This window comes from Scyliorhinus torazame, chromosome 5 (assembly GCF_047496885.1).
Source record: "Scyliorhinus torazame isolate Kashiwa2021f chromosome 5, sScyTor2.1, whole genome shotgun sequence".
Taxonomy (NCBI): Eukaryota; Metazoa; Chordata; class Chondrichthyes; order Carcharhiniformes; family Scyliorhinidae; genus Scyliorhinus; species Scyliorhinus torazame.
Window position 1 is genome coordinate 155579681 of NC_092711.1, and position 25157 is coordinate 155604837.

A 25157-nucleotide genomic window follows, 5' to 3' on the forward strand; every position below is an offset into this window, starting at 1 on the left:
CTGTTAAAGAGCCTGTCAACCTCTCACCCACTTTCCCTGAACTACATCAATCTAATCATGAAAAATCCAACAAAATCAAATATTTTTACTGTTAATTGTTTATTAATGAAACAACATGGATAAACAAAGAAACAGAAAATTACTTGAGAATAAATAGCAAGCAGAGTAAAGGGATGTTCACAATGTTCAGTACCCAAATAGTTTCTCTTTACTCTGTTCCCGTGACTCCCCACTTTGGACACCGGGGCACTGAATACCGGGGGGGTCACGTCACTACCAGCCCTGGTCACCTCCTTCTGTGTCCTAATTGGTTGGACGTCCATTTCCCAGTCAGTCCTCCAGCACCTTCCTGTCTCTCTATTAGTGCGACGCCCATGGCAGTTTCCCAACTGGGGTGCAGGCCCCGTTATTGGTAACTAAATTCAGCCCTCAGCTCCATCTCCTGGCTGTCACTGACACGAGAATAGTGAGCCAGAAAACTGCCTGAGGCTCAAATGGGAAGTCAAAACTTGTGGATTAGGATCTCTGTACAGATCAATAACTTTAAAAAAAAATCAATTCCAAGTCAACAATGTAAAGGATCACACAACAGGGGTTAAGGTTTTATGGCTTTTACTGCAGCAAACAAACTAGAAGCAACATTTTGTTTTTAATTTTTCCAATTAAGGAGCAATTGAGTGCGGCCAATCCACCTATCCTGCACGTCTTTGGGTTGTGGTGGTGTGACCCGCGCAGACACGGGGAGAATGTGCAGACTCCACACGGACAGTGACCCGGGGCCAGGATTGAACTCGGGTCCTCGGCGCCGTGAGGCAGCAGTGCTAGCCACTGCACCACTGTGATGCCTTAGAAGCAACGTTAACTAAACACTATTTTTGCCAGAAACCTCCATCTTTATTTATAAAATAGAACTTTGTCCTTTTACACAATCTAAAATTCCACTCCACGGTTATACTTTACTCTGCACCAGAAATCCAAACTTAAGTGTCTCAGAACCAGTCAAAAGTGATGATATAAAGATAGTGGATACATTGATGATCATCTTCCACAATTCTATAGATTCTGGAATAGTTCCTGCAGATTGAAGGCAGCAAATGTCACCCCACTGTTCAGGAAGGGAGAGAGAAAATGGTGAACTACAGACCTGTTAGCCTGACATCAGTATTGGGAAAATACCAGCATCTATTATAAAGGATGTGATAAATGGACACCTGGATAATAATAATTAACTTGGATTTATGATATGGAGATGCCGACGTTGAACTGGGGTGGGCACAGCAAGAAGTCTTACAACACCAGGTTAAAGTCCAACAGGTTTGTTTCGAATCAATAGCTTTCGGAGCACTGCTCCTTCCTCAGGTGAAGGAGCTTCTTCCTCACCTGAGGAAGGAGCTGTGCTCCGAAAGCTAGTGATTTGAAACAAACCTGTTGGACTTTAACCTGGTGTTGTAAGACTTCTAACATGGATTTAGGAATAGGAAATCATGTCTGACGAACCTTTTGGAGTTTTTGAGGATGTTATTAACAGAATTGATAAAGGGGAGTCCGTGGTTGTGGCACACTTGGATTTTCAGAAGGTTTATGATAAACACCCGACAGGAGGTTAGTCAGCAAAATGAAAACACATGGGATGGGAGGTAATATACTGGCATGGATTGAGGATTGGCTAACAGGCAGAAAACAGAGAGGAGGAATAAATGGGTCATTCTCACCTTAGCAGTTGGGACGAGTGGGTTACTGCAAAGATCAGTACTTGGGCCCCAGCTGTTCATAGTTTATACAATGATTTAGATGTGGGGACCAAATGGAATATTTCCAAGTTCACTGATGACACAAAGCTGGGTGGGAATGTGTGTTGTGAGGAAGATGTAAAACGGCTACAGGAGGATTTGGACAGACTTAAGTGAGTGGGCAAGGACATGGCAGATGGAATATAATGTGGAAAAATGTAAGATTATCACTTTGGTAGGAGGAACCGATGAGCAGAGTATGTCTCAAATAAAGATTAGAAAGTGTAGATGTACAAAGGGACCTGGGTGTCCTCATCAATAAGTCACTGAAGGCTAACATGCAGGTGCAGCAAGTTATTAGGAAGGCGAATGGGATGTTGGTCTTTATCACAAGAGGATTTGAGTACAGGAGTAGTGAAGACTTGCTTCAATAGTATAGGACCTTGGTTAGACCACAGCTGGAGTACAGTGTGCAGTTTTACTCCCCTTACCTTAAAGAAGGTATTATTGCCAAAGAGGGAGGGCAAGGAAGGTTCACCAGACTTGTTCTGGGGATGGGAGGTGTTGTGTCGATAAAACCTCAGACACTTCGACCAGTTTATTAAACAAATATTTTACCCAGGTATCTTTATTGACCAGGTAAACAAAGGACAATGGAGTGTATAAATCACATAACTTTATTCCACAAGCAGTAAAACAGTTACCCTTAAATTATCCCACTAATTACAGTCCCAAGATTCTCAATAGTACCCGAGCCGATGGACTCATTCGAGCTGCGGGTTTGATTCTGTATCTCAATCTCCTCGGGGTCTTCTTCCGAGAAGATGGGTCTCGCCGCTGCTTCTTTACGTCTCTGGTCAGTCGTCTCGATTACCTCTGCGTGGAGTCTTCACTGCTGGGCGGTCCGAGGGTTCAATCGTTATACCCTTTCTGTGTCCTTCCAGAATGTTCTCTGACCCCAGCCGATGAGGTCACAGGGTGGGAGTGGTACCACCCAATGGAGTTACCAATGGCCACTCAGCAGGACACTGGAATCTGTCCATGGGAGTCCATTTCCCTGTGCGTTGTTTGTTATGTAACTTTGTCTATTCAAAACAATCAATCGATGAATAGAGCCAATTATCTCTTGATTGGTGATTGATGGAGCAGAGCAGCTCCAGACATGTGCTGGCAGCTTGTCGGAGTTCAGTGTATTCAGGCTGGTTGCTGGATCTGGCTGTGGCTCCATTTAAAATGGCCAATTTTTAATTTAAAGTGTCTGATTTTATCGAGCCTAAAATACAGGCCACGGCACATTTTACCACAGAGGACTGTCCTATGAAGAGACATTGGGGAAACTGGGCCTGTATTCACAGTTGTCTGTGGTAGATTGGGAAATTACAATAAATGGTATGACGATAGACAGGTAATCACAAGTATTTGAGGAATTGTTACATATTTACAAAAAATATAGACTCCCTTAATAAACAAAACTCCAACAGAAGTTTTGCAACCGTGGCTAATAAGCAATGTTAAAGATTCCATTAGGTCAAAGGAAGAGGTTCATGAAGTGGTCAAAATCATAGTAAGTCTGAGGATTGGGAACTTGGTTCTCCTTTGCTGAAAACCAAACCAAATAAACCAAACCAGATAAAGAAAGAGAAAATAGAATGTGAGAGCAAACAGGCGAGAAACATAAAACCGACAGGAAAAGCTCCTATAGGAATGTGAAAAGGAAAAGATTAGCAAAGACCAATGTGGGTCCATTCCAGACAGAGACAGGAGAGTTTATAATGGGGAATAAGGAAATGGCAGAGAAACTAAATAATGTGAGTCTGTCTTCACGGAGGAAGATACAGAAATTTCCCCCAAACATGAGAACACCAAAGGACTAGAGAGCCCGAGGAACTGAAAAAGATTAGTATCAGTGAAAAACTAGTACTGGAGAAATTAATGTGATTGAAAGTTAATAAATGGTATTTTTTCCCTGTATGGAGTGATCTGTCTGGACTGTACATAGAACAATACTTTTTACTGTACCTCGGTACACGTGGCAATAAAGAAATAAATCAGAAATCCCCAAAAGCTGATGCTCTACATCCCAGAGTGTTGAAAGAGGTGGGTGGAGAGATAGTGGATACATTGGTGATCATCTTTCAAAATTTTCTAGATTGGAAACTGGTAAATGCAAACCCGCGATTTAAGGAGGGAGAGAGAAAACAGGGAACCAGAGACCACAGGGGATGGCAGGACTGTCCTATGAATAGAGATTGGGGAAACTGGGCCCGTATTCACTCGAGTTTTGAAGAATGAGAGGCGATCTCACCGAAACTTCTAAGATACTGAATGGAATAGACAGGGTAGGTGCAGGTGAGGTGGTTCCCTGGTTGGAGAGTCTAGAACCAGGGGACACAATTTAAAAATAAGGGGGAAGCCACTTAGGACCGGTCTCGGAGGAGAGATTTCTTTACTCACAGGGTTGTGAATCTTTGGAATTCTCTACCCCAGAGGGCTGTGGGAGCTCAGTCATTGGGTGTGTTTAAAGCAGAGACTGACAGATTTCTAAATTCCAATAACACAAAGGGATATGGGGATAGTGTGGGGGAAAAGGCTTTGAAGTGGATGATCAGCCATGATCGTATTGAATGGTGGAGCAGGCTCGACGGGCTGAATGGCCAACTCCTGCTCCTAAGTTCCAATGATATAAAGACAGGTAGGAAACTAAATTGTGAAGAGGACATAAGGAGGTTACAAAGGGATATAGATAGGTTACGTGAGTAGGAAAAGATCTGCCCAATCGAGTATTATGTGGGAAAACGTGACTTATCAATTTTGGCAAAAGAATAAAAAAGCTTGTTATCTAAATGGTGAGAGATTGCAGAGCTCTGAGATTCAGAGGGATCTGGGTGTCCAAGAGCATGAATCACAAAAGGCGAGTATACAGGTACAGCAAGTAATTAGGAAAGCTAATAGAATGTTATTGTTTATTGGGAGGAGGATTGAATACAAAAGTAGGGAGGTTATGCTTCAGTTGTATAGGACATTGGTGAGACCACATCTGGAGCACTGTGTACAGTATTGCTCTTATTTAAGGCTGTACTTGTGAGTGATGAAATGTAGGTGACTTGATTGAAGCGTACAAGATCCTGAGGGGCCTTGACAGGGTGGATGTGGAAAGGATATTTCCTCTTGTGGGAGAATCTAGAAATTGCAGTCACTTTAAAAGTTAAAACTTGCCCATTTAAGGCAGAGGAAAACTTTTTTTCTCTGAGGGTTGTGAGTCTTTGGAACTTTCTTCCTCAAAGGGCAGTGGAAGCAGAGTCTTTGAATATTTTTAAGGCAGAGCTGGATAAATTCTTGCCAAGTAAGAAGGTGAAAGGTTATCGGGGGGTCGGCAGGATGTGGAGTTGAGGTTAAAGACAGATCAGCCGTGAACTTATTGAATGGTGGAGCAGGCTCGAGGGGCCGAGTGGCCTACTCCTGCTCCTAATTTGTATGTTATCACATCTTATAATAGATTGTAGCATTTTCCCTCCTACTGATGTCAGGCTAATGGCTCTGTGGTTCCCTGTTTTCTCTCCCTCCTTAAATTGTGGGGTTACATTTACCACCTTCCAATCTGCAGGAATCATTCCAGAATCTATAGAATTTTGAAAGATGATCACCAATGTATCCACTATCTTTACAGCCGCCTCTTTCAACACTCTGGGATGTAGAGCATCAGCTTTTGGGAATTTATTAACTTTCAACCAATACTACTTTTTCACTAATACTAATCTCTTTCAGTTCCTCGTGCTCACTAGTCCCCTTGGTTCTCTAGTGTTTTTGGGACAATTTCTGTATCTTCCTCTGTGAAACAGACTCACATTATTTAGTTTCTCTGCCATTTCCTTATTCCCCATTATAACCTCTCCTGTCTCTGTCTGGAATGGACCCACATTGGTCTTTGCTAATCTTTTCCTTTTCGCATTCCTAGAGGAGCTTTTCCAGTTGGTTTTTATGTTTCTCGGTGATTATCGCAGATTGGGGACCAGACCGATGCTCCCACTCCACTGCCCCCAGACTCTCAAGGCCGCCACCACGGGACTGGTGGAGTACTGCGCCGACGGGAACGGTAGAGGGGCAGTTACCACCCCCAGACTTCTGCCCATGCAAGAAGCCACCTCCATACGTACCCATGTCGACCCCCCTCCCACCCACCCCCCCCCCCCCACCCACCCACCCCCCCCCCCCCCCCCCCAGCCACTCCCTAACCATGGCTATGTTAGCCTCCCAGTAATAATTGCTAAAATTCGGCAACGCCAGCCCGCCCTCCCCCCGGCTCCGCTCAAGCATTAGCCTCCTCACTCGCGGGGACTTAACCCCCCATACCGAGGAGAGCGGCGGGGACACAGGATAAAAGAGCGCGAGAGTGGCGGGGACACAGGATAAAAGAGCGCGAAAGCGGCGGGGACACAGGATAAAAGAGCGCGAGGAGAGCGGCGGGGACATAGGATAAAAGAGCGCGAGGAGAGCGGCGGGGACACAGGATAAAAGAGCGCGAGGAGAGCGGCGGGGACACAGGATAAAAGAGCGCGAGGAGAGCGGCGGGGACACAGGATAAAAGAGCGCGAGGAGAGCGGCGGGGACACCGGATAAAAGAGCGTGAGGAGAGCGGTGGGGACATAGGATAAAAGAGCGCGAGGAGAGCGGCGGGGACACAGGATAAAAGAGCGCGAGGAGAGCGGCGGGGACACAGCTGCCGGAGAAGCGGCCTTCAGATTTTCGGCGGGGGCAGTGGCCAGGGGTCTGTCGGGAAGGTTAAGTTTTCCTCTTTAAAAACTTACCTTGAAGAGTGACATCACAGCAAAGCAGTGACCGGATTGGCTGGTAAGGAAAGTGCTCCAATTAGCAGTAGCTGGGTGAAATTAAACTCTTTGTGTGTTGGTAAGTATTGTGATTGGTAAGTAAAATCTTTATTCCTTTCACTTATTCATTATTTGATATTATATTTGAATTCAGTTAAGGTAAAAGTGTAAAAATGCCAGGAGATCCCAGACCCATGTTATGCTCCCCGTGCTCAATGTGGGAGTTCAGGGACGCGGCCGATGCCCCTAATTCTTTCATGTGCGGGAAGTGTGTCCAGCTGTAGCTCCTGTTAGACTGCATGACGGCTCTGGAGGTGCGGATGGACTCACTTTGGAGCATCTGCAATGCTGAGGAGGTCGTGGATAGCACGTTCAGTGAGTTGGTCACACCGCAGATTAGGGTTGATGAGGGAGACAGGGAATGGGTGACCAAAAGGCAGCAAAAGAGCAGGAAGGCAGTGCAGGTGTCCCCTGCGGTCATCTCCCTCCAAAACAGGTATACCGTTTTGGATACTGTTGGGGGAAATGACTCACCAGGAGAAGGCAGTAGTAGCCAGGCTCATGGCACCGTGGCTGGCTCTGCTGCACAGAAGGGCGGGAAAAAGACTGGCAGGGCTATAGTCATAGGGGATTCAATCGTAAGGGGAGTAGACAGGCGTTTCTGTGGTCGGAAACGAGACTCCCGAATGGTATGTTGCCTCCCGGGTGCACTGGTCAGGGATGTCTCAGATCGGCTGCAGGACATACTGAAGGGAGGGTGAACAGCCAGTTGTCGTGGTGCATATAGGCACCAACGATATAGGTAAAAAACGGGATGAGGTCCAACAATCAGAATTTAGGGAGTTAGGAGATAAGTTAAAAAGTAGGACCTCAAAGGTAGTAATGTCAGGATTGCTACCAGTGCCACGAGACAGTCAGAGTAGAAATTCAAGAATAGTCAGAATGAATACGTGGCTTGAGAGATGGTGCAGGAGGGAGGGGTTCAGATTTTTGGGGCATTGGAACTGGTTCTGGGGGTGGTGGGACCATTACAAATCGGATGGTCTACACCTGGGCAGGACTGGAACCAATGTCCAAGGGGGTGCTTTTGCTAACACTGTTGGGAGGTTTTAAACTAATGTGGCAGGAGGATGGGAACCAGATTAGGAAGTTAGAGGTCAATAAAGAGGCAGCAACTAAAGCCAGTAAGGTACTAGATAATAAATTCAATGTGACTAAGGGGAAGAGTAGACAGGGAAGAGATGATGAACGCAAAGGGACAGGTGGTCTGAGGTGCATTTGTTTCAATGCGAGAAATGTAGCAGGTAAGGCAGATGAATTTAGGACTTGGATTAGTACCTGGGAATATGATGTTATTGGTATTACTGAGACTAGGTTGAGGGAAGGGCAAGACTGGCAACTAAATATCCCAGGGTATAGATGCTTCAGGAGGGATAGAGAGGGAGGTAAAAGGGGTGGAGGAGTTGGATTACTGGTCAGAGATGATATCACAGCTGTGATTAAGGAGGGCACGATGGAGGATTCGAGCACTGAGGCAATATGGGTAGAGCTAAGAAATAGGAAGGGTGCAGTAACATCGTTGGGACTTTACTACAGGCCTCCCAAAAGCGAGCGTGAAGTAGAGGTACAAATATGTAGACAGATTATAGAAAAATGTAGGAGCAATAGGGTGGTCGTGATGGGTGATTTTAACTTCCCCAACATTGAATGGGACTCATGTAGTGTTGGAGGCGTAGATGGAGCAGAATTTGTAAGGAGCATCCAGGAGAGTTTTTTTTAGAACAGTGTTGAAATAGTCCAACTCGGGAAGGGGACATACAGGACCTGGTATTGGGGAATTATCCCGGCCTGGTGGTTCAAGTTTCAGTCGGTGATTACTTTGGGAATGGCGATCACAATTCCGTAAGTTTTAGAATATTCATGGACAAAGACGAGAGTGGTCCTAAAGGAAGAGTGTTAAATTGGGGAAAGGCCAAGTATAACGAAATTCGGCAGGAGCTAGGGAATGTGGATTGGGAGCAGCTGTTTAAGGGTAAATCCACATTTGAAATGTGGGAGTCTATTAAGGAAAGGTTGATTAGAGTGCAGGATAGACATGTCCCTGTGAAAATGAGGGATAGAAATGGCAAGATTAGGGAACCATGGATGACGGGTGGAATTGTGAGACTCGCTAAGATGAAAAGGAAGCATACATAAGATCTAGGCGACTTAAAACTGATGAAGCTTTGGAGGAATATCGGGAAATTGGACAAATCTCAAACACGCAATAAAGAGGGCTAAAAGGGATCATGAAATATCTTTGGCTAACAGGGTTAAGGAAAATCCCAAAGCCTTTTATTCATATATAAGCAAGAGGGTAACTAGAGAAAGGATTGGACCACTCAAAGACAAAAGAGGGAATTTATGCGTGGAGTCAGAGGAAATGGGTGAGATTTTTAATGAGTACTTTGCATCGGTATTCACCAAGGAGAGGGACATGACTGATGTTGAGGCTAGGGATGGATGTTTAAATACTCTAGGTCAAGTCGACATAAGGAAGGGGGAAGTTTTGGGTATTTTAAAAGGCATTAAGGTGGACAAGTCCCCAGGTCCGGATGGGACCTTTCCCAGGTTACTGAGGGAAGCGAGGGACGAAATAGCTGGGGCCTTAACAGATATATTTGCAGCATCCTTGAGCACGGGTGAGGTCCCGGAGGATTGGAGAATTGCTAATGTTGTCCCTTTGTTTAAGAAGGGTAGCAGGGATAATCCAGGGAATTATAGACCTCTGAGCCTGACATCAGTGGTAGGCAAACTGTTGGAGAAGATACTGAGGGATAGGATCTATTCACATTTGGAAGAAAATAGAGTTATCAGTGATAGGCAGCATGGTTTTGTGCAGGGAAGGTCATGTCTTACAAATCTAATAGAACTCTTTAATGAAGTGACAAAGTTAATTGATGAGGGAAGAGCTGTAGATGTGTTTGATAAAGTTTCCCATGGCAGGTTGATTGAAAAAGTGAAGTTGTATGGAGTTCAGGGTGTACTAGCTAGATGGATAAAGAACTGGCTGGGTAACAGGAGACAGAGAGTAGTGGTGGATGGGAGTGTCTCAAAATGAAGGTGACTAGTGGTGTTCCACAGGGATCCATGCTCGGACCACTGTTGTTTGTGATATACATAAATGATCTGGACGAAGGTATAGGTGGTCTGATTAGCAAGTTTGCAGATGATACTAAGATTGGTGGAGTTGCAGGTAGCGACGAGGACTGTCAGAGAATACAGCAAAATATAGATAGATTGGAGAATTGGATAAAGAAATGGCAGATGGAGTTCAATCCAGGAAAATGCAAGGTGATGCATTTTTGAAGATCCAATTCAAGAGCGGACTATACGGTCAATGGAAGAGTCCTGGGGAAAATTGATGTACAGAGAGATCTGGGAGTTCAGGTCCATTGTACCCTGAAGGTGGTAACGCAGGTCGATAGAGTTGTCAAGAAGGCATACAGCATGCTTGCGTTCATCGGACGGGGTACTGAGTATAAGAGTCGGCAGGTCATGTTACAGTTGTATAGGACTGTGGTGAGGCCACATTTGGAATACTGCGTGCAGTTTTGGTCGCCACATTACCAGAAGGATGTGGATGCTTTAGAGAGGGTTCAGAGAAGGTTCACCAGGCTGTTTCCTGGTATGGAGGGTGCTAGCCATGAAGAAAGGTTGAGTAGATTAGGATTGTTTTCGTTAGAAAGGCAGAGGTTGAGGGGGGACCTGATTGAGGTCTACAAAATTATGAGATGTATGGACAGGGTGGCTAGCAACAAGCTTTTTCCAAGAGTGGGGGTGTCAATTACAAGGGGTCACGATTTCAAGGTGAGAGGGGGAAAGTTTAAGGGAGATGTGCGTGGAAAGTTTTTTACGCAGAGGGTGGTGGGTGCCTGGAATGCTTTGCCAGCGGAGGTGGTAGCCGGTCCCAATCCCTCGCCACCTAGGGACCTGAAACTGTCCCCTACCACTCTAAACGGCAGTTCCCCCAGTCGCCTGGACTATAAACATCTCGCTCTCCCCCATATTAAGCTTATACCCCGAAAAGCAGCCAAATTCCCCTAAAATTCCCACAATTTCTTCCATCCCCTCAATTGGATTGGAAACATACAAATGCAGGTCGTCTGCATACAGCGAGACTCTGTGCTCCCCCCCTCCCCCAGACGAGCCCCTTCCAGCCCCTTGAGACCCTCAGAGCAATTGCCAGCGGCTCAAGAGCCAGTGAAAACAGCAGTGGGGAGAAGGGGCATACCTGTCTCATCCGAAGTCGTCCTGTTCATCCGTACACTGGAGACTGGTACAGCAACCTGACCCAGTCAATAAAGCCCCTCCCAAATCCAAACCGCCCCAGGACCTCCCAAAAATAATCCCACTCAACCCGGTCAAAATCTTTCTCCGCATCCATTGCGACCATTACCTCCACCTCCCTACTTTCCGGGGGCATCATGATCATGTTTAACAGCTTTCTTACATTGGCCACCAGCTGCCTGCCCGTCTGATCCTCCACAATGACGTTCAACAAAATTTTGACCAGCAGTTTGGCATCTACGTTCAACAGGGAAATCGGCCGTAGGACCCACGTAGCTCCGAGTTCTTGCCCCGTTTCAGGATAAGCGGAATCGTGGCCCGTGACATCATCTGGGGCAGAACCTCCCTTTCCCTTGCCTCGATAAACACCTTCATCAGCACCGGTCCCAATAACCCGGAGAACTTTTCATAGAACTCCGCTGGGTACCCGTCCGATCCCGGGCCTTACCCGGCAGCGTGGCCTTCAGACCCTTCACTATCTCTTCCAACCCGATCGGGGTTCCCAGCCCTTCTAACAGCTCCCCGTCCACCTTCGGAAAAGTCAGCCCCTCCAGGAAGTGCCTCAACCCCTCCGGCCTCACAGGCGGTTCTGAGCTGTACAACCTGCTGTAAAAATCCCGAAATGTCTTACATCCCCTACGGAGTCCCCAACTAAGTTCCCATCCCCGTCGATAACTTTCCCTATTTCCCTAGCTGCGTCCCTCTTTCTAACCTGCTGTGCAAGCATCCTGCTGGCCTTCTCACCATGCTCGTATATCGCCCCCCCTCGCCTTTCTGAGCTGTTCCACTGCCCTCCCTGTGGTTAACAAGCCAAACTCCACCTGTAGCCTCCGCCGTTCCCTTAAATGCCCTATCTCTGGAGTCTCCGCGTACCTCCTATCGACTCGTAGAATCTCTTTTACTAGTCGGTCCGTCTCTGCCCTGTCCGTCCTGTCCCTGTAAGCCCGGATCGAGATCAGCTCTCCTCTCACCACTGCCTTCAGCGCTTCCCAGACCACCGCTGCCGAGACCTCCCCTGTATCATTTACCTGCGGGTAATGCAGCATGCATTTCCTCAGCCTCTCGCACACCGCTTCGTCCGCCAACAGCCCGACATCCAACCTCCGTTGCGGGCGCTAATTGCTATCTTTACTCATCTGCAGGTCAACCCAGTGTGGAGCATGGTCCGAGATCGTAATCACCGAATACCCCGTGTCCACCACCCCTGCCAGCAAGGCCCTACCCAAAACAAAGAAATCGATCTGAGAGTATACCTTATGTACGTGGGAGTAGAAAGGAAACTCCTTCACCCTCGGCTGCCTAAATCTCCATGGATCCACCCCACCCCATCTGCTCCATGAACCCTTTCAGTTCCTTTGCCATTGCTGGCACCCTGCCCGTTTTCAAGCATGATCGATCCAGGCCGGGATCAATAACTGTATTAAAGTCCCCTCCCATGATCAGTTTGTGCAAGTCCAGGTTCTATTTTCTCTTTATCAGTTGCTTGGTCCTCCTTTGCTGAATTCTAAAACACGTTCTCAGTCCTCAGGTTTACTACTATTTTGGCCACTTTATGAGCCTCTTCCTTTGATCTAATGGAATATTTAACTTTTCTTGTTTGCCACGGTTCCATCACTTTTCCTGTCTCAGAATCCCTGAGAGAGAAAGAGAAGAGAGAACGAAATGCAGTCCTGGATGTAATTGAAGCAGAAACAATAACAGCAGAATCCATCACTAATCAATTGTGAACTTGTTGGTGTCTCAGCAGGGACGAGGAAACACAGAATCCCTTCCCACACTGAGAGCAGGTGAACGGCTTCTCCCCAGTGTGAACTCGCTGGTGTTTCAGCAGGTTGGATGAAGTAGTAAATCCCTTCCCACACTGAGAGCAGGTGAATGGCCTCTTCCCAGTGTGAACTTGCTGGTGTTTCTGAAGGTTGGATGAAGTAGTGAATCCCTTCCCACACTGAGAGCAGGTGAACGGCCTCTTCCCAGTGTGAACTCGCTGGTGTTTCAGCAGGCTCGATGAAGCAGTGAATCCCTTCCTACACTGAGAGCAGGTGAACGGCTTCTCCCCAGTGTGAATTCGCAGGTGTGTTTGAAGGCTGCTTGACTGAGTGAATCCCTTCCCACAGTGGGAGCAGGTGAATGGTCTCTCCCCAGTGTGAACTCGCTGGTGTTTCTTCAGATTGGATAACTCAGTGAATCCCTTCCCACACTGAGAGCAGGTGAACGGCCTCTCCCCAGTGTGAACTCGCTGGTGTTTCTTCAGACTGGATAACTCAGTGAATCCCTTCTCACACTGAGAGCAGGCGAATGGCCTCTCCCCAGTGTGACTGCGTCGATGAATCTCCAGCTCTGATGGGAATCTGTATCCCTTCCCACAGTCCCCACATTTCCACGGTTTCTCCATGTTTTGGGTCTCCTCGTGTCTCTCCAGGTCAGACGATCAATTGAAGCCTCGTCCACACACAGAACACGTGTACGGTCTCTCCCCGCTGTGAATGGTGTGATGTTTTTTCAGGCTGTGTAACTGGTTAAAGCTCTTTCCACAGTCAGTGCTCTGGAGCACTCTCGCTCGGGTGTGTGTGTCTCGGTGCTTTTCCAGTCACACTGATGGTTAAACTTTGTTGAAGCCAACAGGTCGGGCAAACATTTCTCCTTCTAGATTTAATGGCCGATGAACCGAGTGACTCTGTCAGATCCAGACGTGATGTTTGAGATTTCTGTCTGTAAATCCGATCCTTTGGAGTTTACAAAAGACATCACAGTCAGTCCAGGATAGAAATTCAGAACAGATTATTTTAATTTCTATGGAACATTTTTTCCTCTCTCATTCCCCAAAAGCCGTAAATCTCCATCCCACACACTCTCCCTCCATTCTCACTCTGCTGTATCTAATATTCACCCTCCCAATTCTCCTGAAGGTGCTGATTCAGGCTGACTGACAGATCCCTGCTCACTGCTTCCTGTCCTGGACACAGATCATAACAAATAGGAGCCACAGTCGGCCATTCAGCCCATCAAGCCTACTCGACCATTCAATGGGATCATTGGCCGATCTACCTCAGCACCATTTTTCCACACTATCCTCCATATCCCTCGACATCTTCAATATCGAGAAACCTATCCCTCTCGGTCTAAAAATACTTGATGACTGAGGCTCCACAGTCCTCTGGGGTAGAGAATCCCAAAGCTTCACCACATTGTCTTTGAATTCATTGCCGGGGGCAGCACGGTGGCGCAGTGGTTAGCACTGCTGCCCCTCAGTGCCGAGGACCTGGTTTCGATCCTGGCCCCGTGTCACTGTCCATGTGGAGTCTTCACATTCTCCCTGTGTCTACATGGGTCTCACCCCCACAATGTAAAACGATGTGCAGGGTCGGTGAATTGGCCACGCTAAATTGCCCCTTAATTGGAAAAAAAAAGAATTGGGTACTCTAAATTTATTCTTTTTGAAGGACAATGAAGTTTTGGAGCCAGAGGTGTAATTAAAGCATCGTAAAAAGCGTGGACTAATGGAATGTTGTTTGGATGAAGGGGATTCCCTGTGGAGTTAATTAGATTTCAGCTTGGTCAGATGGTGTCAGTACTGGGAGGAGCCACGGTTTCAGGCTTTTTGCAGCAAAGCAGTGTTTTAGTTGAGAATTAGTTCAAGACGTGAGCAGAGGTCAAGCATCTCAGTTCAGTTGAAAATATATGCAGCTAGATTGGCAGTTTCTTTCCAAGCAGTTCAGAAGAGTGTCATTCGAAGGCGAGCTGAAACAAGTTGAAACAGCTTCCCAAGTTTCTTCATGGTTCTGACAGGATCGAGATCTTGTCTTTGAAGCGGTGACACAAGATCTCTCTTTCTCAAAGAATATCTGTGTAAAGCAGGTATTGCTGAGGGCGAACTGTGTTTAACGGTGGATTGAGAGCTGAGATGGTGTTTTTGTTGTTTGAGTGGGAATAAAGGGAGCAGTTAAGGGTTACTGTATTCACTGTATTGATTAGCATTGTTTAAGGGCTATTTGTCAGCTGTTTTCTGGTGCGATGTTAAATTTATTTTAATATTGTGTCAGTAATAAAGTTTGTTTTCATACAGCACAGCCTATTTTTTGTGAAATCACTCCTGGAGTGAGGTATCCTTCACTCACAGTCTGACAAAACACAAATAAAATATTGGGGTTTGTGTCCAGTATCCGAGCCACTGTTGGGGTCTGGTCCGGGGTCATAACAGTGAGGAGGTGGGTTATGTGGATGTTTAGAGAACTTTGTACCCGAGGAGCAGAGATTTTACCTTCTTTCCAGCCCCACAGCAATGTCAGACTAGAATCTCTGACTTTTTTGTGCCGAGGACGATCCTACACCTGGTGTCCTCTTGCACCACAGGGAGCATCCTAATCGCAGACCTTCCCCCGTTTGTCTGGAGTTTCTGCTCGAGGGCTCACCCCCAGGTCGAGAATGTGGAGGTTTGGAGCCTCCCTGAATTCATTTATTGTGCACTTTCGGGAAGAGTTTGAGTTCTTCCTTTTGGTTAACTCGACTCCTGGTATTTCCCCGCTCCATTTTGTGGGAGATGTGTAAAGTTTATACTCGGAGCTGATCATTTCTCACACTGCTAACAAAAGGTGCAGGATGCTGGAGAACCAGCGGCGTCTGGAGGTTTGTTTGGTGAAGGTGGAGGAGAATCATATGGAGGGCCCGAGTAAGCTATTGCTGAAGGAGGTTAACGCAGCAAGAGTGGCTTTGGACTCCCTGTTTACTCAGCAGGCCGAGAAAAGTTGAACGTTTATCAGGCAGAAGTTGTACGAGTTTGGGAATAAGCCGAGCAAATACTTGGCCTGTCTGACAAAGAATAAGGCCGACTTTAGAGAAAATTGCTCGATGCAGCTTGGGGATGGAAAAGGGTCATGAAGACGGAGGAGAAAAACAGGGATTTGAGGAATTCTATGCAGGATTACACAAGTCTGAGCAGTCTGGTGATGTGTTGATGGGTGTGGAACATTCTTTCTCTTCCCTGAAGCTTCTGGAGGCCTCAGAAAATCTTAATGAGACAGCTGGTTTGTAATGCAGAACAAGGCCAGCAGCGCGGGTTCAATTCCTGTACCGGCTGAGAATTCTGAATTCTCCCTCTGTGACCCAAACAGGCGCCTGAATGTGGCGACTTGGGGCTTTTCACAGTAAAGTCATTGCAGTGTTAATGTAAGTCTACTTGTGACAATAAAAGATTATTATATTATTTCTAGGGAACAGGTGTCAAAGGCCAAGAAGTAGCTGCAGCCGGGTAAAGCCTCGGGACCGGATGGCTGAGTTTTATCGGGGGTTTGAGGATTTGTTGTTGGACCCATTGGTAGATATGTGTTGTCACTCTTTTGACTCTGGGATGGTGCCACCGACTCTTTGTGAGGTTAATATCTCTTTGATTCTGAAGGTGGGCAAGGACTCAGAGGAGTGGGCCTCTCATCGGCCAATCTCTCTTTTGAATGTTGACTTGAAACTGCGATCTTATGTTTTGGCGAAAAGGGTGGAGGACATCCTTCCGACAATCGTGCGGGAGGACCAGACTGGGTTTATAAGGAGAAGGTTTTCCAGTAGCAATGTTGGAAGGTTGCTGAATGTGATTCAGGCTTTTCAGAAATATGCATTGGATGGGCTGGTGATCTCCTTCGATGCAGAGAAAGCTTTTGCTCGAGTTGAGTGGAATTATCTGGTGAATCCGCTGCGAGGCTTTGGGTTGGGTGAGGATTATATTGAGTGGATTCAATTGTTACATCACAGACCGGCAGCGGCGGTGCTCACCAATGGTATAAGGATGTCAAATTTTGAGCTTCAGAGAGGGACAAGACTGGGCTGCCCTCTGTCCCCCTTGCTGTTTGCGTTGGCCATTGAGCCCTTGCTGGAGGATATTAGATCAGAAACTCTGATATTGAGACTGGAGGGTGGGGTGAGGCAGCACAAGATCACTCTGAGCGTCGATGACGGGCAGCTGTTTGTGTCGAACCCAGTGTTTCAGACCCGGACATTATTAGAGTGGGGGAGGGGGTTTGAGCTGTTGAGGGGTAAGCCCTCTTTTCTTGCTAAGTTACCCTTCAGATGGTTCCCCTTGGGATTTAAATATCTGGGAATGTCAATGTCCCCCCTTTTTAGACAGCTATATGGGGCCAACTTTCCACAGCTGATGGTGACTATTAGGTGGGTCCTTGCCCAGTGGTCGGCTCTTCCGATTTCATGGTGAGGGAGAATCACCTTCATTAAAATGAATGTGTTGCCCAGACTGTTGCACCCTCTGCAGATACTGCCTATACTGCTGTCGAACAGAATTGTTAAGGAAATTAATGGAACGATTAGTACATTTATCTGGTCTCAAGTTTGTTCTGCTCCAGTCACCAGGAGCTAAGGGAGGGTTGGATCTCCCGAATATCAGACTATGTCAATTGGCCTCTCGTCTCAGGTTCATAAGGGATTGAGTTAGGATGGACCCAACATTCATCTGGCTCAATACAGAAGCAGACCAGTCAGGTCTCCCTCGATCCAAAACTGGCATAGGCTGATTATGGAATGCATCTCCATGCAATTTTTAATGTCTGTAATTGATTCCGAGTATGGTGCATTGGGTGAAGTATGGAACTCCTATCTCAAATACATAGGCTCCAATTTGACTGACTTGCTCCTCCTGGGCATTCCACGAGTGAATTAAATTCAACTTCGGCCAGGAATAGGGCACAGTGGGTAGCCCTGCTGCCTCACAGCACCAGGGACCCAGGTTTGATTCCTTGAGTGGCTGTCTGTGTGAAGATAGACATTCTCCCTGTGTCTGCGTGTGTTTCCTCCCACAGTCCAAAGATGTGCAGTTAAAGTGGATTGGTCATGCTAAATTGCCCCTTAGTGTCCAAAGAGGTATAATAATAATTGCTTATTGCCACAAGTAGGCTTCAATGAAGTTACTGTGAAAAGCCCCTAGTCAACACATTCCGGCGCCTGTTCAGGGAGGCCGGTACGGGAATTGAAGCTGCGCTGCTGGCATTGTTGCGCATTACAAGCCAGCTGTTCAGTCCACTGTGCTGGTGTAGGTTAGGTGGGTTGTCTATAATCAATGCATGAGGTTATGGGGATAGGGCAGAGAGTGGGCCTCAGTGAAGTGCTCTTTCTGCGGGTCAGTGCAGATTTAATAATAATAATAAATGTACTTTATTACAGAACCATAAATAATATATCTAATCTGTACCATATAACAACACTGGACATTTTTCTGTCTGATATTAATTTACTGTCCCCTTAAATGTCAATCATCTCCTGGGGAAACCAGCCATTTAATTGTGAATATTAGAAAACTGACCATCCTTTCAGCCAGACAAACAAATGTATCAAGGGAGGCACAGTGGTTAGCACTGCTGCCTCACAGTTCCAGGGACCTGGGTTCAATTCTGGCGTTGTGAGACTGTCTGTGTGGAGTTTGCACATTCTCCCCGTGTCTGTGTGGGTTTCCTCTGGGTGCTGTGGTTTCTTCCCACAGTCCAAAGATGTGCAGGTTAGATGGGTTGATCATGCTAAATTGCCCTTAATGTCCAAGAGGTTCAGTCGGTTTACTGGATTACAGGGATCGGGTGTAGGCGTGGGATTAGGTAGGGTGCTCTTTCTAAGGGGCGTGCAGACTCGATGGGCTGAATGGGCTCCGTCTACACTGTAAATTCATTGGTTCTATGAAGCTGAGGGAGGAAAGGATGTCAATGACTTTAAGAGAGAGAGAGAGACCTGGGCCAAGCTTTCCAGAGTTTGCACCCTCCCTGGATTCACTTCCTTTCCCTTCAGTTGCTGCAAGTGACCAATTGAAGGTCAGGATGAGAAAAGAAATGAAAAGGGGGAGAAAATAAAGTGTTTTGCTCACAGATGTTGGAGACAGGAGGACATTTCAGTCTGTGTGAAGTAAAATCTCCATTCACACCAAGCTCGCGCTGATTGGCTGGAGGAGCAGAGTCCTTCCGGTCCTCACTCTTCTCATTGGGCAACACCTCACCAGGAAGGTCAGGGAGTGGGCTTTCCCTCGCACATGCGCAGCCGCTCCTCTCTCTTGGACATGCGCAGTCCCGGCACGGAGGGAGGGAAAATCACTTCGCTCTGGCCGGAGCTGTCAGCCGGTTGCCTGGAAACCTTGTCTGGAGGAGGGGGATTAATGAGTGGCGTGGAGCTGCCGTGTCCGCGCGCCGGGCTTGAGCACTGGACCCTGAGACGTCACCGAGGATTCCTGTGCGTGCGCCGGACTGTTGTTGACCAATGGGAAGAGTTGGTAAACCGGAAGGACTCTTCCACCATCCAATCAGCTCCCCTGTTGCCTGAATGCGGAAGCTGGACGATGAGGCTTCCTCTTGTCTCCAACATCTGTGAGTAAAACACTTTCTTTTCTCCCCTTTTCCATTTCTTTTCTCATTCTGAAGGTAAAGGAAGTGAATCCAGGGAGGGTACAGACTCTGGAAAGCTTTTCTCTCTCGTAAAGACATTGTCATCCTTTGCTCCCTCAGCTTGATCATAGAATTTACAGTGCAGAAGGAGGCCATTCGGCCCATCGAGTCTGCACCGGCTCTTGGAAAGAGCACCCTACCCAAGGTCAACACTCCCACCCTATCCCCATAACCCAGTAACCCCACCCAACACTAAGGGCAATTTATCATGGCCAATCCACCTAACCTGCACATCTTTGGACTGTGGGAGGAAACCGGAGCACCCGGAGGAAACCCACGCACACACGGGGAGGATGTGCAGACTCCGCACAGACACTGACCCAAGCCGGAATCGAACCTGGGACCCTGGAGCTGTGAAGCAATTGTGCTATCCACAATGCTACCGTGCATTTATTTGTCTGGCTAAAAGGATGGTCTCTTTCCCAATGTTCACAATTAAAGGGCTGGTTTCTCCAGGAGATGGCTGACATTTAAGGGGACAGTAAATTAATATCAGACAGAGATATGTCTCGTGTTGTTATATGGTACAAATTAGACATTTATATATCATCTCCACATCATATTATTTATGGTTCTGTCATAAATTACATTTATTATTATTTCTAGCCTTGTAATATTGTGCTGTAGCTATGTTATATATTTCCTGTCATCTCTTCCCTCAGAGGGTTATTAGTCTCTGGATCTCCCACAGGGACCAGTGGGGTGTGGGGGTCATTGAATATATTCACGGATGAGGTGGACAGATTTTTAATAAGTTGTTATTTTTTAAATCATGTTTTAAACAATGAATGCAACAGAGTAACAGAAAGAATGGTGGAAAATGGTCACAGAGTGGAACAAGAGATATTGCCAACATAAATCCGAGCAACACATTGCAGAATTAATTTGGAACAGGATATTTGAGGGACCAGAGCCTCGAGATGAAATGCCAGATCAATTGAACAACCAGTTAACAGGTTAGAATAGTGTGTGGGGAAAGAGAGTAAGATTATATAATAACAGAGGATAACAATTCAGTTTGTAAAATATTACAAACAGACTAACCGGATATACAAATTAAAATGAATAACACAACATAGATGACAGAGAACTCCGATAGTGCAGAAGGCCATTCACCCCTCAAGTCTGCAGTGAGTCTCAGAAAGAACACTTCACTGAAGCCCACTCCCCATCCTATTCTCGTAAACCGGTGCGTTGATCATGGTCAAGCTATCTACCCTAAACATCTTGGACACTAAGGGGCAATTTAGTGTGACCAATACACTTTTGTTGCACATCTTTGGACAGTGGGAGGAAACTGGAGCAACCGGAGGAAACCCACAAAGACACAAGGCTCAGGAGGCGCAAGTCAGTCAAATTGGAGGCTATGTATTTGAGATAGGAGTCCCACACTTTACCCAATGCATCAGACTCGGAATGAATTACAGACATTAAAAATTGCATGGAGATGCATTCCATAATCAGCCTGTGCCAGTTTTGGATACAGGGAGACCTGACTGGTCTGCTTCTGTATTGAGCCAGATGAATGTTGGGTCCATCCCAAGACATTATGGACCTAAGATGAGAGGCCAATTGATGAAGCATGATTTTCGGGAGACCATACACTCCCTTAGCTCCTGGTAATTGGAGCTCAACAGACTTCAGGCGAGATTTCTTTGTGTTCCAGATAGAGTCATAGATTTTTTTCAGCATGGAAACAGGCCCTTCGGCCCAGCTTGTCCATGCCGCCCAGTTTCTATCACTAAGCTAGTCCCACTTGCCAGGATTTATCCCATATCCCTCTATACCCACCCTGCCCATGTAACTGGGGTTTAAATACAAAATTGTACCTGCCTCTACCACTGCCTCTGGCAGCCGTTCCAGATGCTCACCACCTTCTATCTGAAGAAATTTCCCCTCTGGTCTCTTTTGTATCTCTCTCCTCTCACCTTAAACCTATGTCCTCTAGTTCTAGACTCCTCTACCTTAGGGAAAAGATGTTGACTGTATACCTTATCTATGCTTCTCATTATTTTATAGACCTCTATAAGATTACATCTAAACCTCCTCCGCTCCAGGGAAAAAAGTCCCAGCCAATCCAGCTTCTCCTTATAACTCAGACCATCAAGACCTGGCAGCATCCTCGTAAATCTCTTCTGCACTCTTTCTAGTTTAACAATATCCTTCCTATAATAGGCTGACCAGAACTGTTCCCCATCATCCAGATGAATTTTCTGTACTAAGGTTATGTCGACTTTCTCCTTAAGAAAGGAGATTATCTTTTTCCTTCTGATAGGGTGATGGATGCCCCGTACATTCCCTGAGAAAATTTGCAGATTAACTGCCGCCATTAGTTAGATGACAGAGAGAACAGGAACAGATTTTCACGCCTCAATCGGGCGTGCGCCATTACCCCCTCCTCCAACTCACTTTACACCAGAGGCACCAAAGTCTCCACAAACTGCTCCTTTCACGGATAAAAGCCCCGTCTGTACCAGAGTAGGATAAAGTCAACAACACATAAACCCTCCCATAATAACAAAAATACAAAAGAATCACCACCACAATAGATCCAAGGGGACATTCCTCAATAAGACTGAGGACCCGGAGGATTAACCCCACGGCCAGACTGTCGTTACCCTCAGGATACCTTCTCCAAAATGAGGAGAAGAAAAGAAGGGCCAACAAGGGAATGGGGATCGAATGTCCCTCCCACATTTTAGACCCACCCGTGAAGACCTGCATCCACCACCACCCACCCTTTGGCAATGGCGCCACTCGGTCCTGCCACGATTAACGCTCGGATAATAGAAGAAAGACGGCGGAGAATAAGCACACGACACATCTACCATAACTGAGATAAGATAATACGAGTCCCTGGAACACTCGAGGAGAAGAAGACATTCAATCGGCCCTCACAGAATAACAACTCCCTTCAACAGGATAAAAGATAACAAATTCAGACAACACCAAGATAGGGAAAGAGTCCGGATTAGAGCCTCAGTTAGTCTGGGCTGCAAATCATCGCTCCAATTCTTCCCCTTCATGGATTTAGCGAATGCCAAGGCAGTAGTCGGATTATTGAAAGACTTGACGGAATTGTTGGATACAATTTCAGGATCACAGGACAAAGCGACATAATTCACTGAAAGGTGAGGTGGGAGCAAGGTCTCACCTCACCTTGCCCATCTCCAGGACCCTCTGGTGATCTTTCAAGCTGTGGAAGTGAATGATTACAGACCTGGGATGAAAACTATCCCTCGGCCTCAAAGACAGGATCCAAGGCCCTTTCTAATTTGAAATGCCCAGGCTTCACATCCAGCTTGAGAAAACGTGGCAGCCGGTCCTCGAAGAACCTAACGGGAGCCTCACCCTCCACACCTTCTGGCAGGCCGACGACTCGGATGTTCGGTCTCTGACCCTCAGTTCTCCAAGTTCTCCAGGAGTCCACCACACCACTCAGCTGGTTTTCCAAGGATTGAATTCTTGCCTCCGCCGAGGAGGCATCTTGCTCAACTTTCAGGATTCTCTCCTCCGGATCATCAAGCCTCTTCATGGTGTTTTACAGCTTGGCCTCATGAGCTCACAGATATTGAGTCAGCACACTCAGCCTCTGGTCAGTAACACGCAGAATGTCGCTGACATAGATCGGCCAATGATCCCACAGAATAGACGAGCAGGCTCGATGGGCCGAATGGCCAACTGCAGCTCGTATTTGTTATGATCTCTGTGCAGAGGACAGGAAGCAGTGAGCATGGATCTGTCAATCAGCCTGAATCAGCACCTTCAGGAGAATTGGGAGGGTGAATATTAGATGCAGCAGAGTGAGAATGGAAGGAGAGTGTGTGGGACGGAGATTTACAGCTTTTGGGGAATGAGAGAGGAAAGAATGTTCTCTCGAAACTAGAATGGTTGGTTCTGAATTTCTATCCTGTACTGACAGTGATGTCTTTTGTAAATTGTTTTTACAGGATATTAGACGAAGAGGAGGAATTACAGACAGAAATCTCAAACTTTACTTCTCGATCTGACTGAGTCTCTCAATTCCTTGGAACTGAATATCATCGGCCTTTGAATCTCGAAGGAGAAATGTTTGTCTGTTCTGTCGGCTTCAAAAGATTTTAACCATCAGTGTGACTGGAAAAGCACCAAGACACACGCACCCGAGTGAGTGTGTTCCAGAGCACTGACTGTGGAAAGAGCTTTAACCAGTTACACAGCCTGAAAAAACATCGCACCATTCACAGCGGGGAAAATGAATGAAATGAAAATGAAATGAAAATCGCTTATTGTCACAAGTAGGCTTCAATGAAGTTACTGTGAAAAGCCCCTAGTCGCCACATTCCGGCGCCTGTTCGGGGAGGCTGGTACAGGAATTGAACCGTGCTGCTGGCCTGCCTTGGTCTGCTTTAAAAGCCAGCGATTTAGCCCAATGAGCTAAACCAGCCCCTTAGAGAGACCGTACACGTGTTCTGTGTGTGATCGAGGCTTCAACTGACAGGTCAAACCTGGAGAGAAAGAAGAATACCCAAAACATGGAGAAACGGTGGAAATGTGGGGACTGTGGGAAGGGATTCAGGGTTCCATCTCAGCTGGAAGTTCATCGGCGCAGTCATACTGGGGAGAGGCCGTTCACCTGCTCTGTGTGTGAGAAGGGATTCAGTCGGTTATCCACCCTGCAGTTACACCAGCGAGTTCACACTGGGAAGAGGCCGTTCACCTGCTCTCAGTTTGGCAAGGGATTCACTGAGTTATCCAGACTGCGGAAACACCAGCGAGTTCACACTGGGGAGAGACCATTCACATGCTCTCAGTGTGAGAAGGGATTCACTACTTCATCGAGCCTGCTGACACACCAGCGAGTTCACACTGGGGAGAGGCCGTTCACCTGCTCTCAGTGTGAGAAGGGATTCACTCAGTTATCCGTCCTGCAGACACACCAGCGAATTCACACTGGGGAGAGGCCGTTCACCTGCTCTCAGTGTGAGAAGGGATTCGCTCAGTTATCCAACCTGCGGATACATCAGCGAGTTCACACTGGGGAGAAGCCATTCGCCTGCTCTCAGTGTGAGAAGGGATTCACTACTTCATCGAGCCTGCAGAGACACCATCGAGATCACAGTGGGGAGAGGCCGTTCACCTGCTCTCAGTGTGAGAAGGGATTCGCTCAGTTATCCAACCTGCGGATACATCAGCGAGTTCACACTGGGGAGAGGCCATTCACCTGCTCTCAGTGTGAGAAGGGATTCACTACTTCATCGAGCCTGCGGAGACACCAGCGAGTTCACACTGGGGAGAGGCCGTTCACCTGCTCTCAGTGTGAGAAGGGATTCACTCGGTTATCCAACCTGCAGAGACACCAGCGAGTTCACACCGGGGAGAAGGCGTTAACATGCTCTTAGTGAGAGAAGGGATTCAGATATCCGGACACCCTGCAGGAACACTAGCGAGTTCACACCTGGAAGAAGCCATTCACCTGCTCTGAGCAGGGGAGGCATTCAATGATCCGACCCAACTCCGGAGACACCAGCAAGTTAATTCTGGGGAGAGACCATTCATCTGCGCTCAATGTGGGGAGGGGTTTTGTGATTCATCGCACCTGTTGTGACTCCAACAAGTTCACAATAAATTACAGATGTTGGCTCCGTTGTTATTGTTTCTGCTCTCACTGACATCCAGGGCTGCATTTTGTTCATTCTGATATCTGGTGAAGGGTGATGATTGGAGGGTTTCTTTCTGCTGGACTGGTCAGTCTAGCACCTCTGCCTCCGGTGGGCTGACCATTTTTGAGGTTAGTTGCGATTACCTGGTTCCAAATTTGACGAGGAGCACAGAATGAAAAGGTGTTTGCACGTTGGAAGATATTTAGTTCCCAA

General features: G+C 47.0%; 2 protein-coding genes across 2 annotated transcripts; one reads left to right on the top strand and one right to left on the bottom strand.

The window, feature by feature from the left end:
• Positions 1-10772: 10772 nt before the first annotated feature.
• Positions 10773-18911, bottom strand: LOC140420213 (uncharacterized). The gene is made up of 2 exons (XM_072504243.1): positions 18732-18911; positions 10773-13608 (listed from the first exon to the last, which is right to left on the bottom strand). The coding sequence occupies exon 2, from the start codon at positions 13275-13277 to the stop codon at positions 12603-12605; it is 675 nt and encodes a 224-aa protein (XP_072360344.1). The 5' UTR covers positions 13278-13608; positions 18732-18911; the 3' UTR covers positions 10773-12602.
• Positions 18912-19067: 156 nt separating this feature from the next.
• On the top strand, positions 19068-24930 carry LOC140420211 (uncharacterized). Its single transcript, XM_072504242.1, has 2 exons — positions 19068-19224; positions 23253-24930. The coding sequence occupies exon 2, from the start codon at positions 23817-23819 to the stop codon at positions 24681-24683; it is 867 nt and encodes a 288-aa protein (XP_072360343.1). The 5' UTR covers positions 19068-19224; positions 23253-23816; the 3' UTR covers positions 24684-24930.
• The last annotated feature ends 227 nt before the right edge of the window (positions 24931-25157 follow it).